This window comes from Oncorhynchus kisutch, linkage group LG21, assembly GCF_002021735.2.
Source record: "Oncorhynchus kisutch isolate 150728-3 linkage group LG21, Okis_V2, whole genome shotgun sequence".
NCBI lineage: Eukaryota > Metazoa > Chordata > Actinopteri > Salmoniformes > Salmonidae > Oncorhynchus > Oncorhynchus kisutch.
In genome coordinates, this window is record NC_034194.2 from 16378403 (window position 1) to 16392141 (window position 13739).

Sequence of the window (13739 nt, forward strand, 5' to 3'; positions counted from 1 at the left end):
CACATCCTTACCTGGGAGGTAACAGACTGGTTTCCACTGCCATGGCGAGGCAGTCATAGAGAAAAGAGATCCGTTTGGGGCTGTGCTGGCCATGAATGAATCGGACAATCCACTGCACACACTGGTCATGGGAATCCTGAGAAAAAGCAGCAAACTGTCTTGTTACTACTGAGGAATTGCAGAAACAAGTGCAATGTATAAGGTTTGAATGATGTTTGATGCTGCATGTGTCAAATCTTGGGCATCTCTCTCACCGGAGGAAGAGTGCTCCAATACTGACGAAAGGCACCTAGACAACTGATAAGTTTTGTTCTCTCATCCTCAGGTGTGTCCATAAACATGCTGAGAAGACAAATGCGAAGTCATTAAAGACAACTATGAAAACATAACTCCTCCACAAGTACTACAACAAATTGTATGACACTGAAGTGTTTTTTTATACTGCACTTAATCTTTAACTGGGATGCAGACAGTGCACATCTGGCCTAGCTATGTCTTCACAAAACAAGTCTGCTTCAGAAGTCATACCCTGCAAAGGCTTCCTCAATAACTTCTGTTTTCTGAAAAAGAAAATGATGCATTCAGTGAATAGACAATCAATGGAGTAATGGTTAGAATGTTACACTCGACAAATTAGCTAGCTATCACATATAGAGTTAATGACCTGACAAAACGTGCACGATCTAAGGATGTATTCATTACGGAAACTGTTTGCCGTTTAAGAGCCAAACGGAACTAAACGGGGAGGGACCTACCTGACTGTCAAATATAACCTCTCGTTTTCGGGTTTTGCTACAGAATCAGCATAATGATTACACCCCTGTTGTCATAGGCTAACGTTATATAGCTAAAGTAGAAATGTTGTATAAAGTTAGCTAGCGGGTTTTGGCATTGCTATTAACATGTATCATTAGCTTGATCAACATGAGGCAGCAAATATTAGGCTAAGTAGAATGCATGCTGAGATTGTTGTAAAATGTGCCTAACCAAAAACTATTCGGCCATAAGTGAATTAGCAAAAAAAGCTAGCTAGCTAAACTAGTAACGTTAGCTGCTAACAAAAGGTAAGTGGCTAACGTCAGCTGGCTCTCTAAAGTTAGCTGTCTGATACAGAATGCACATACCACTACATCCTCGAATATACTCTGGAGCTGGGTTTCCATGGAAATCGCCATGCTTCAACGATGAACACTACAATTTACCAATTCATGTCAGAAATCACATAGACACTTTGCTCCAGTCAATGATTATGGATGGTTTCTACAGCTATAAGGCTAACGTTTGTTAACCGGAAGTTGGTGCAGCCTTAAAAACAAACCGATATGACACAGTACATTGTTCCATGTCTGTGGTGCCATTTCGTTTAGTAAAACAATACGATCTACGTTTCAATGGTCTGTGGCATATCTAAAATGAAACTGTTAATCATACTGATACATTTAATATGTCTAGATCAGTTTAAACTAAGTAAACGTGCTTATGCAAAATCATAATGTAAAACGTCCAAGTCATCAATAACCTCAAGTGGAGAGTTAGCATTTATGCCACAAGGTGGTGATCTATGACAATTAAATAAACTATTCACACCAGTCAAACACGTCTTCAAACATTGACATATTTGCAATGTGGCCTATACAAGCACTGCCATCTCAAGAATGTTGTGGGCTTGTCAAAAGTGCTATGCTATGGTGACCCAACACAAACAAATATGTTTAAGTTATTACAACATTTTACACAAATCTGACAGATGTTCCCTACCAGAACAAGTGTTTTTCTTATCCATACTTTAAATGTTAAAACATTGAATCATATCAAATCACAAAAGTTATCATCCCATAACCTGGGTTTAAAAATATATGGAAAAACACTGTAACGTCTAGGCCTAGTTTATTTCCCCATGTGCACATGTGCTAATGTTCCGAATTCCTAATATCTTACAGTAAATAACTCCGCCCATGTCACTTGACTAAGCGACCTGGCCAGTGTAAGGTATATCAGATAAGAATACCACTCTGCGTGAACAACATGGAAGCGATGTGGAAGAACGAGATCCTAGAACTGAATAATTTACTTTAGCCTATCGGTTGAAATGTCCATGAGCTCATTTCTCCTTTAAAAGGTGTCAAAACTTTTGTTATGACAATGTTCTAAACTATTTACCAACAATTCTGCGGGAAAGAATGGTCAAATATCTCTACATTATTTCTCTATGGACCGCAGGTAGGCTTAATTTTCATTTGCAGCTCATAATCCATTTAAGAAAATGTTTACTACTGCTGTGCAGTCCAGTTGATCACATATCACCTGGCAATGTTTGTGAGAACACCGTTGGCTTGGTTTTATGCCCTATAGACATACTCAATATTTTGCAACTACAATGTATCATTTGCTACTGTCAAGCTACAGGAATAGTTCAGCTATCATTGTTCAGCTGTCATTGTTCAATTTGTTTCCCCCTTTCTCCCTTAAAAAGTCATTTTAAGAATGTTTAACCAATGCAATACTTTTTTGTTACTTTGGAACTCACCCAAACACGTTCATCGTTATGTGGATGGCATTTACTTTGGTTTACTTTTGTTTTCACTCACTTTACTTGTGCTTGATGTGGAACCTCACTCTAAATGTATTTTCCATCAGCATACCCAGCAGATGTAGATAGTGAGTTGAAATGGGAGAGAAACGTGTTACATTTCATGATAAGTTGATACTCAAGGCATTGATCAAAGCTATTTCAAAAGGTTGTTGGCATGCATACAGAAAAACAGCGCTCAATGACATTTATGATGCACTGAACAGGGTTCATTTTCTTTTATCTAATCATGAGATGTCCTTGAATTACGTGATCGTGTGGTATTCTGAATCACACAGGAAACAAAGATGTGGTCTCGTACAGTCAGAGGGAAAGCAGGGTGTCTTTTTGAGGGTTTATGAAATCTTTTATTGTTCAAATTTCATCACAACATCCTGTTCTATAAAAAAAAAATATTTTCAGTCTCCAAAAGAAGGGTCTAAATCGCTCTCTTTATTTCTCTATAATATAAATATATTATTTTAGAACTGTTTACTGTTGAAGGACTGATGCTCCAGCAGTCATTTTGAAATGACCTTGATCATCTGCTTTCTGCTCTTTCTCCTTTCCTAGTGGTCTCAGACGTTACCTCTGTAGCGCGTCCCGAAAGAGTACACTTCAACTCCATGAACCTGAGGAACATTGTAAAGTGGCATCCTGGGAAAGACGCACCAAATGACACCAACTACACAGTGGAATATGCAATGTGAGGACACTTTAGCCTTTATCACGATCTCGGCACCCAGAACCAAATCAGCTACTTGGTTTTGTCACGAGAGACTGAGCTTTCCATGAACTACTTGTAAATAAATGTCAATGATCCATGGATTTAAGGACACATCTCATTATGTGTTTATTTGTTGTCTCCTAGCTATGGTGACCGCATGGATGGTGGAGCGAGACGGGTGCGCTGGAGGGTGAAGAAGAAGTGCAGAGACATCCCTCAGACCTGGTGTGATCTATCCAATGAGACAACTGACCTGGATGAAGGCTACTTTGCCAGAGTCAAGGCTTTGGGCAAAAACGGATCCTCCAAATGGATACTCACAGAAAAGAGTTTTGAACCCAAAGCTGACAGTAAGTTGAGATCCTGTTCAAAGATCATTTTCCTTATCTATGTAAGAGGAGCCAAAGTGAAACACTCAATCGGAGAATGTGTCAGGCCACATATGATAGGACATTTTTTTATACCTTTCTCAAACAGCAACCTTTGGACCTCCACTTGTCAAACTTGTGGTGAAGGAGAATAGTGTTACCGTTAAGCTGAAGGGTCCAATGAGATGGAAGACTGGGAATATGACAAAAGAGTACTCCTTGTTGAAATTCTACCCTCAGATGACTTACAACCTGTCTGTGTACGACAACACAAGCAACAAAACGGTTGGTGTTACTTAGGTTACTGTAACTCTGTGTAAAGAATTCAATTACATAATATGTAGGACTGTCTACAGGGACTTTAAATCAGTGAAAGTTGCTGCATTAATAGATTGTGATCTACAATTATATATTTTTTGTATTATATATTTAGCTAAGATTAATTATGATTGTTAGTTTTATATTGTGTATTTTAACTTTCTGTATACATTTTGTCTTTTAGCAACACTTCACTGTGGAAAACAGATCCTTTGAATATAGGCTGCTTGCCTTTGAAACCCAGTATTGTTTCTCTGCTAAGGCCCAGGTCCTATCACTTCTTTTTGCTTGTCATGCATCTGAATGGCAGTGCCTAACAACTCCAAAGGGTAAGATAAGACTCGATTTAATCTTGCTCCAATGACCTAGTGTGCAGTGTTCTTTTCTATCTGTCAGGATAAGTCTACTCAACAGGTTTTGGTACAGCACGACAAAACAATCGAGAGGACTTGAGGAATGAGACAACTTGAGGTGTTTTCCCAGGGTGTATTTTCTCTTCCTGTTAGAGAAGGAATTATGTTGATGTTTCAAGGGGTGTTTGTGTGTGTCTGTATGTGCGTGTGCTAGTGAGTGAGTGTGGGTTTGTCTTCTCAGCTTTATCCTATGGGCTTTCCCTTTCCTATAACGGCTGTGTACTGTATAGATCTGTCTTATTTTACCTCTACCTCACCACTGTCTTTACAGATCCCTTTTATGGCCAGCTGCTACTGATGTTGCTGGGAGCCGTTGTCCCATCAGTCATCTGCCTCTTCATGCTGATCCTGGTCGGATGCCTTGTCTACCACTTTGTCTGTGGTAATAAACAGAAAAGCCCCCCTTTCCTGGTAAGAATTGTGTGACTTATGTGACCAATAGAAGACTTCAACAATGGCTATGAAGTGCAGTTTACTAAAATGCATGTCCACTTTTTTCCTGTTTCAGGAAATATCGGACATTCCGAACCCACCGCGGACCTTCTGTCCTGAGCAAGCTGTGACAGTGAACGTGGTACTGGTCAACATGGCCAAGCCCATGGAGATGATGCCCATAAATCCCAACACTATCTTTGCCCTCATCCAACATTCAGAGGTGGAGCCCATACTACCCTACGCTGCCCAGCAAGCCCCTGGCAGAGAGGATTCTCAGGAGGGATCATGGGAAGATGACTTCAGGGAGGCCCAACCAGAGCCCCTAGAATACGGCTTCATTGGAGCGTCCCCAAAGATTCCGGAAATGAGGGAAAGTGAGGCATCTCACAGTGAGGAAACCCTGCTGCTGCATCTCAGCCAGGTCAATACGCACATAGCACAGAGATCTGCACCATGTTCACAGGGGCCTGTGGAGAAAGGGCTCTTTAGAATTCCACTGCTGTCTGGTCTAAAGATGGGGGAGGAGAGCACGAGTTACAAAGAGCCTGATCGGGTGGGTCCCTACGCACCGCAGCACTTCTCAGTCAGAGAGCCTGAGGTGGACTTTTGGGAAGACAAGGCTGAGGAGCCCCAAAGTTACCCCTCAGAGTACGAGACACAGTCTAACAGGAGGGGTCCTCAGCCCCTGCGGCTATCCCAGGTCAACCTGTACAGAACCCAGAGGCATACGCTGTTTCCACAGGAGTCTGAGGAAGAGGATGGATCTGGCGGTAACTGTGTTGACTGGAGCCCTACAACAGGGATCCTCCAGATCCCTCTGCTCTCCAAGCCTATTCCAGAGGTGGAGGTGGAGATGAACAGGGAGTTAGAGCAGGTGGAGATCTTACCCTCTGTGGTGGTGAGGCAGTCAGAGGAGTGTGAGGGTGAGAGTGATCTGACTGAACTACAGAACAACTGGAGCCTAGTGATCAACATGGAAGAATAACCTATTGGGCATTTACACTGGGTTTTGGGGGACACACTACTAAAGAGTGGTATAGCTATTCATAATGGCAATTTGTTTATGTTTACCGTATGTGGAAAAATTGCCAAATCAAATGAAGGAATTTTTTTAAACTCATCTGAAACACTTAACTGCTTTAGCACTGTGATTGTAACTAACATATTTTTGAGAGTTTATTTTTTACTCTATCCATACTTTTCTACTTACTTATTACGATTGATATATTGCCAGATAGCTTTTTTTTGTGTACAGCTTCATACAACATTTAATTGAATGCACATGCAATGTCACTACCTCATGATGATTAACACACTAAAGCTTACTGTCCTCCACCTGCAGAGTACATTATGTACAATATGTACTTCCCTCTGACTATGAAGACAAAGCTTTTCAGGGAAATCGTTGGACTGACCTGTCTATGCAAATGAAGGATGCATTCGTTTTTTCCTCAAATATTTTGACACTTCGATGTCATACAATTACCGTTAACCCATTTGTTCCCACATTGTTTCTCAGGCACGCCACTATGCAATGTTATACCACTAGTAACCCTAACTTGTAATCCAGATTGTTTAAAAAAATGTTTTTATTGAAAAGTATCTTTTTTTAAAATTGTTTTATTCTTGGTCACAATTGTGACCGATGGGAACATACTGTGCTTTGCCTATAATAAAATAAACAAACAATTAGCCATTTTTCTCAGCCCCAATATCTATATACACCTCTTAAAAAAGTGTTTTTGTTATTGACACGTACACCAGATAGGTGCAGTGAAATGTGTTGTTTTTACAGGGTCAGCCATAGTTGTATCTTGCTCAAGAGCACATTTTTCACCTTGTCGGCTCGGGGAGTCAAACCATTGACCTTTCGGTTACTGGCCCAAAGCTCTAACCGCTAGGGGCAACCTGCCAATCTTACTGCCACACAACTTACTTACCCACACAAACCAACCCTGTTACCCCCTTGTCCAAAACCTAACACCCACATGCCAATACTGTCATAATGAGTAGACCAAGGTGCAGCGTGCGTAGAGTTCCACATATTTAAAACATTGAAACTCACCAAACAAAATAATAAAGCACAAACGAACCGTGCTGCTACTTGTGTGCACACAAGTAACTAACTGTAGACAAGATCCCACAAACATAAATGAGGAAATGGCTACCTAAATATGATCACCAATCAGAGACAACGATAAACAGCTGCCTCTGATTGGGAACCATATCAGGCCACCATAGAAATACAAATTCACCTAGATGAGGCCCCCAAGTCACTATCCCACCCCAACCAACACAGCGAATAAAACAGCTTACTATGGTCAGGGTGTGACAAATACCCTAATATTGATACAATCAAGTACCCATATCCTAGCCCCAAATGCCATATTTGTTACTCATAGACCCCAGTTCCTTTGCCAATACACCTCATCCATGTTACTTGCCTATCTCAGCCATGTTACCCACTTTCATTAGGCCTGTATTCCCCACGTCACCAACAGTAACCTATCCAGCTAGTCGCTGTACATCCCAACCCTGTCATTTGCATATCTTAGGCCTACGACCTTAACCTGTACACGCTAATCATTTCCTACCACAAAATTATTGCCAGAAACGATTTTAATGGGCAATAGAGGTGTACACCTGCAAGTCTAACCCAATATTCTTACAGACCAGGTGTACACCTGCAAGTCTAACCCAATATTCTTACAGACCAGGTGTACACCTGCAAGTCTAACCCAATATTCTTTACAGACCAGGTGTACACATGCAAGTCTAACCCAATATTCTTACAGACCAGGTGTACACATGCAAGTCTAACCCAATATTCTTACAGACCAGGTGTACACATGCAAGTCTAACCCAATATTCTTACAGACCAGGTGTACACATGCAAGTCTAACCCAATATTCTTACAGACCAGGTGTACACATGCAAGTCTAACCCAATATTCTTACAGACCAGGTGTACACATGCAAGTCTAACCCAATATTCTTACAGACCAGGTGTACACCTGCAAGTCTAACCAAATATTCTTACAGACCAGGTGTACACCTGCAAGTCTAACCCAATATTCTTACAGACCAGGTGTACACCTGCAAGTCTAACCCAATATTATTACAGACCAGGTGTACACCTGCAAGTCTAACCCAATATTCTTACAGACCAGGTGTACACCTGCAAGTCTAACCCAATATTATTACAGACCAGGTGTACACCTGCAAGTCTAACCCAATATTCTTACAGACCAGGTGCAGAGCAAAACCTAACCTATTTGGTAATAATAGTCCATGCCTTGACCCATAGCTGAGGGGTCTTCATCCACATATTACCATGGAATCTTCATGTATTTTCAATTGAACTGAGTAGATAGGACTTGAGGAAACAGACTAAAGAAGTCATGTTGGTTATGAAATATCTTGTCATCTTTGGTAAAGAAGGTGCAGTTACTGTTTTGAGTAAGACCATGAAAATGATAAGAGCAAATAAAGGCCAAGCTATAAAGTTTAATTTCTTACGGCCCTGTGAAGGCGACAGATTTGAAATATGGTGTGAATGTGTGATTATCTGTGTGTGTTCAAGCAAGGGTTTACAACCATTATATCAGAAGGGCAGTGACTCAAGAGAAGAGTTTTAAATCATACATCATTGTGTGCACAAAAGCGATGCTTGATTGTTGTTGGAACATTACTACCTGAAGCAAAATGGTTGTTCATTGTGAGGTATAACACAAGCAAGCCACACTCTTTCGTGATGAAAGCTTTTGAAAAGAGGAACTGAAAAAAAAGGAAGGATTAACGTCATCTGGTTGGTGCTAATTAATTATTAACTGTGTTGTGCTGTTTACACTGCGTGGCCTTACTCTCGCCTTTTAGTCGCCCAAAATGCACCAATCAGGATTAAGAAAAGAGGAGCTGAGTGGATGTTAGTATTTTATCCCCATTATTCAGACATTCTTGAAATTGTAACATTTTAAATATTAGCACTAGCTCAGTGTTGAGCTAATAAATGCATGTAATACAGGGCTACTGTACACATCAATGCCCTCAATCTGTTGCTTACAAGTGAAACGAAAAATTCATATCTATCATCAAAACAGAATCATAGATGTACACTAGATGGGTCTCTTTTCCTATAAAGGCACATCTGCAGTCAACCTGGTCTCAGAGCATTTTGTATCATTATGTACGTAAATTTGGCACACTCCATTCAGTATAAACTCAGCAAAAAAGAAATGTCCCTTTTTCAGGACCCACTCATTCGAAGATATTTTGTAAAAATCCAAATAACTTCACAGATCTTCATTGTAAAGGGTTTAAACACTGTTTCCCATGCTTGTTCAATGAACCATAAACAATTAATGAACATGCACCTGTGGAACAGTCGTTAAGACACTAACAGCTAACAGAGGGTAGGCAATTTGGGTCACAGTTATGAAAACTTAGGACACTAAAGAGGCCTTTCTACGGACTCTGACAAACAGCAAAAGAAAGATGTCCATGGTCCCTGCTCATCTGCATGAACGTACCTTAGGAATGCTGCAAGGAGGCATGAGGACTGCAGATGTGACCAGGGCAATAAATTGCAATGTCCATACTGTGAGACGCCTAAGACAGTGCTACAGGGAGACAGGACGGACAGCGGATCGTCCTTGCAGTGGCAGACCACGCGTAACAACACCTGCACAGGATTGGTACATCCAAACATCACACCTGCGGGACAGGTACAGGATGGCAACAACAACTGCCCGAGTTACACCAGGAACGCACAATCCCTCCATCAGTGCTCAGACTGTTTTCAATAGGCTGAGAGAGGCTGTACTGAGGGCTTGTATGCCTGTGGTAAGGCAGGTCCTCACCAGACATCACCGTCTCGTATAAACAACAACGTCTCGTATAGGCACAAACCCACCGTCACTGGACCAGACAAGACTGGCAAAAAGTGCTCTTCACTGACGAGTCGAGGTTGTCTCACCAGGGGTGATGGTCAGATTCACATTTATCGTCGAAGGAATGAGCGTTACACCGAGGCTTGTGCTCTGGAGCGTGATCGATTTGGAGGTGGAGGGTCCGTCATGGACTGGGGCAGTGTGTCACAGCATCATCGGATTGAGCTGGTTGTCATTGCAGGCAATCTCAACGCTGTGCGTTACAGGGAAGACATCCTCCTCCCTCATGTGGTGCCCTTCCTGCAGGCTCATCCTGACATGACCCTCCAGCATGACAATTCCACCAGCCATATTGCTCGTTCTGTGGGTGATTTATCGCAAGACAGGAATGTCTTGCCATGGCCAGTGAAAAGCACAGATCTCAATCCCATTGAGCACGTCTGTGACCTGTTGGATTGGAGGGTGAGGGCTAGGGCCAATCCCCCCAGAAATGTCCGGGAACTTGCAGGTGCCTTGGTGGAAGAGTGGGATAGCATCTCACAGCAAGAACTGGCAAATCTGGTGCAGTCCACGAGGAGGAGATGCACTGCAGTACTTAATGCAGCTGGTGGCCACACCAGATACTGACTTACTTTTGATTTTGACCCCCCTTTGTTCAGGGACACATTATTCCATTTATGTTAGTCATATGTCTGTGGGACTTGTTCAGTTTATATGTCTCAGTTGTTGAATCTTGTTGTGTTCATACAAATATTTACACATATTAAGTTTGCTGAAAATAAATGCAATTAACAGTGAGAGGATGTTTCTTTTTTGCAGAGTTTGTTATATTTCGTATGATATGTTACAAAAACTTACAATATGTTACAAAAATGAAAAATGTATATGTTATGAATTCTAGCTAGGTGGCTAACATTAGGTAAGCTTGGGGTTAGGGTTAAGGGTCAGGTTATATTTAGGAGTTAGATTAAAGGGTTATGGTTAGTGTTAGAGGAAGAGTTAGCTAGAATAGTTAAGGTTAGGGGAAGGGTTAGCTAACATGCTAAGTAGTTAAAAAGTTGCTAATTCGATAAAATGCTGAAGTTGTCCGTGATGAGATTTGAACTCACAACCTTTGGGTTGCTAAATGCCAGACCAACCACCCTACTTTCATTTTTGCCTTCAGTAACCAATCGGTCTTATGTAACCATACCAAACGTAACACAATAAAATAATTTGGAGTGTCCCGGATTTTATTTACTATGTTACGTCTAGTCTATGAGACCAGGCTGGTAGTCTTTCATCTGTACTGACTGTGAATTGGAAGATATGGATTTGGAAGGTGCACTACTGAGAGACAATTTCATGCTCTGCAAGTGTCATTTCTGTACAAATGTGATAGCTTAAGGCAAGCTTATCTCATTGTCTCTGTCCACATTCAATGTTTGATTTTCAAACACAGGTTGTATTTAAGAAGGTTTGTTTCTCTTTGAGCATTCATTTGACTTATGCAGAAAACATAATTCATATGCTTATTAAGAAAAACCTAGGAAGATCCTGTTTAGCCGATTTAGAAAAGCTCTGGTGCATCTCATAAGCCTGGCAAATGTGGATATGCAGAATTACACAGAGCTCAAATATGTAGGCTCTGCTTCCAATTGGTCCACCCACGGCAAACACCATCAAAGTAAAGTAATCACACACTCCTCTCACAGCCAGCCACACTCTTTTGAGGAAGACTAAGGAGCACTTTCCTGTTTGTCATAGTGCTTATTTTGCACAAACGAGGGGTTAGTGGGGTGATATTGAAAACAGTGCTGAGACTAAACATAAATTCTGCACAATTGCCTCGTGCGCCTGCAGCGGATCTTCACCAGTCCAAGCTTCCAAGTCTGTCATCCTCCCGGCCTGACCCATGGGGTAATATACTGTACAAGTCTGAGCTGAATATATCACACAGCCGCTCCAAAGCCCTTTCATTATAGGGAACTAGGTTTTATGGTTGGTGAATGATCATATCAGAGATTCATGACCCCAGTCTGTCATTGTGCTCTTCTTTAAAGGAAATCCATATTTGCAGCAGAACTGGTCAATAGACAGCTATGGACAAAGCACTTAAGGCTTAATGCTGATAGATGATCTATAGGCCAGTCTAGGCAATAAAACAGCTTGGAACCTTCCCTAGTGTAAATCAGAAGGTTGTAGGCTCTAGTCCCCGGTAGGATAGTGCGGTATTGGAGTACAGAATGGGGACAATGGCAGCTGACTCATAACCTGACAAGGACCGTCATACATTAGCTTTGAATCATGGCTGTTATTGCTGGATATAACACCTTGGAACACCTTCATATTATATTCCCAGTAGGAGTCAACAGAATCACATGATGAGAAGTGTTCACACAACAGAACATCAAAGGATGCAACGTCAACAATTTCAATAGAAATGTCCCCACCTGAGGGCATGTTTAATGTTCTGAGAGCCATTTGAATGAATGGAAATATGATGGTGAACTGATCAGTACCTTTAAGTTTGCCTTAATGTTAACTGCCAAATGATATAACAGTGAATAATTTTATATTGCAAAAGTTTTACCGCTTTTTCTCCCCAATTTTGTGGTATCCAATTGGGTGTTACAGTCTTGTCCCATTGCTGCAACTCCCGTATGGAATCGGGAGAGACAAAGGTCGAGAGCCTTGCGTTCTCCGAAATACAACCCTGCCAAGCCGCACTGCTTTCAGACACAGTGCTCAATTAACCTGGAAGCCAGCCGCACCAACGTGTGGAAGGAAACACCGAAAAACGGTCAGCGTGCATGCGCCCGGCCCAGGAGTCGCTAGAGCGCGATGGGACAAGGTCATCCCAGCTGGCCAAACCCTCCCTTAACCCGGACGACGCTGGGCCAATTGTGTGCTGTCTCATGGGTCTCCCGGTCGTAGCCAGCTGCGACACAGCCTGGGATCGAACCCGGGTATGTAGATGCCTCAAGCACTGCGATTCAGTGCCTTAGATCGCTGCGCCACTCGGGAGGCATTTTAATTGTATATTTCTGCTATAAAATAAACTTACTGTGTGATCCACAGAAAGGTTGGTGGCACCTTAATTGGGGAGAACGGGCTCGTGGTAGTGGCTAGACCGAAATTGGTAGAATGGTATCAAATACATCAAACGCTGATGCCATTCCATTTGTGTCGTTCCAGCCATTGTTATGAGCCCCCCCCCCCTCCCCTCCCCTCCTCAGCAGCCTCCACTGGTCTGATCATCTGGTAAATGACATCTTTCAGTGCATAAAGATAGCATTAACTTTTCATGAGCCACAGATTCATGAGCCACAGATTCAAAGGTGAAGCCCCATTGTACTGGTAAATCAAATCAAATTGTATTTGTCACATCCGCAACGTGTAGACCTACAATGCAGTTAAGAAAAAAAGTGTTACGTATTTACTACAATAAACTGAAAAAACAAATTAAGGAGCAACAATAAAAGAACAGTAGCGAGGCTATATACGGGGGGTACCAGTACAGAGTCAACGTGCGGGGGCACAGGTTAATCGAGGAAATTGAGATAATATGTTCATGTAGGTAGAGGTACAGTGACTATGCATGGATAATGGGGGGGGGGGGGGGGGTGTTCAGGAGTCTTATGGCTTGAGGGTAGAAGTTATTAAGAAGCCTTTTGGAACTAGATTTGGTGCTCCGGTACTGCTTGCCGTGCAGTAGCAGAGAGAACAGTCTGGCTGGAGTCTTTGGCAATGGTATAGAGTTCCGGGATGGCAGGAAGCATGGCCCCAATGATGTACTGGGCCATACACACTACCCTCAGTAGTGCCATGTGGTCGGAGGCCGAGCAGTTGCCACACCAATGCTCTCGATGGTGCAGCTATAAAACCTTTTCAAGATCTGAGGACCCATGCCAAATATTTTCAGTCTCCTGAGGGGGAATATGGGTTATCATGCCCTCTTCACAAATGTCTTGGTGTGTTTGGACCATGATAGTTTGTTGGTGATGTGGACACCAAGGAACTTGTAGCTCTCAACCTGCTC

General features: G+C 42.2%; 2 protein-coding genes across 7 annotated transcripts in view; one reads left to right on the top strand and one right to left on the bottom strand.

Moving 5' to 3' along the window:
• The window catches only part of med23 (mediator complex subunit 23), a 28633-nt gene extending 27340 nt beyond the window's left edge, over nucleotides 1–1293 (bottom strand). For 4 of the 6 annotated variants that reach the window (XM_020455572.2, XM_031800291.1, XM_020455571.2 and 1 more), the window contains exons 1-4: nucleotides 1125–1293; nucleotides 529–560; nucleotides 255–342; nucleotides 12–136 (exon numbers count right to left, since the gene is read on the bottom strand). In XM_020455572.2, coding sequence (XP_020311161.2) covers nucleotides 12–136; nucleotides 255–342; nucleotides 529–560; nucleotides 1125–1175 — 296 coding nt within the window. In that variant the 5' untranslated portion in view covers nucleotides 1176–1293. Of the gene's footprint in view, nucleotides 1–11; nucleotides 137–254; nucleotides 343–528; nucleotides 561–664; nucleotides 736–1124 lie in introns of those variants that run through there. The other 2 variants (XM_031800293.1, XM_020455573.2) reach the window with 2 other exon arrangements.
• Nucleotides 1294–1987: 694 nt separating this feature from the next.
• Nucleotides 1988–6528, top strand: il20ra (interleukin 20 receptor, alpha). The gene is made up of 7 exons (XM_020455575.2): nucleotides 1988–2220; nucleotides 3143–3275; nucleotides 3441–3646; nucleotides 3774–3949; nucleotides 4167–4311; nucleotides 4667–4806; nucleotides 4904–6528. Exons 1-7 carry the CDS (start codon nucleotides 2181–2183, stop codon nucleotides 5813–5815), a joined length of 1752 nt encoding a protein of 583 aa, XP_020311164.1. The 5' UTR covers nucleotides 1988–2180; the 3' UTR covers nucleotides 5816–6528.
• The last annotated feature ends 7211 nt before the right edge of the window (nucleotides 6529–13739 follow it).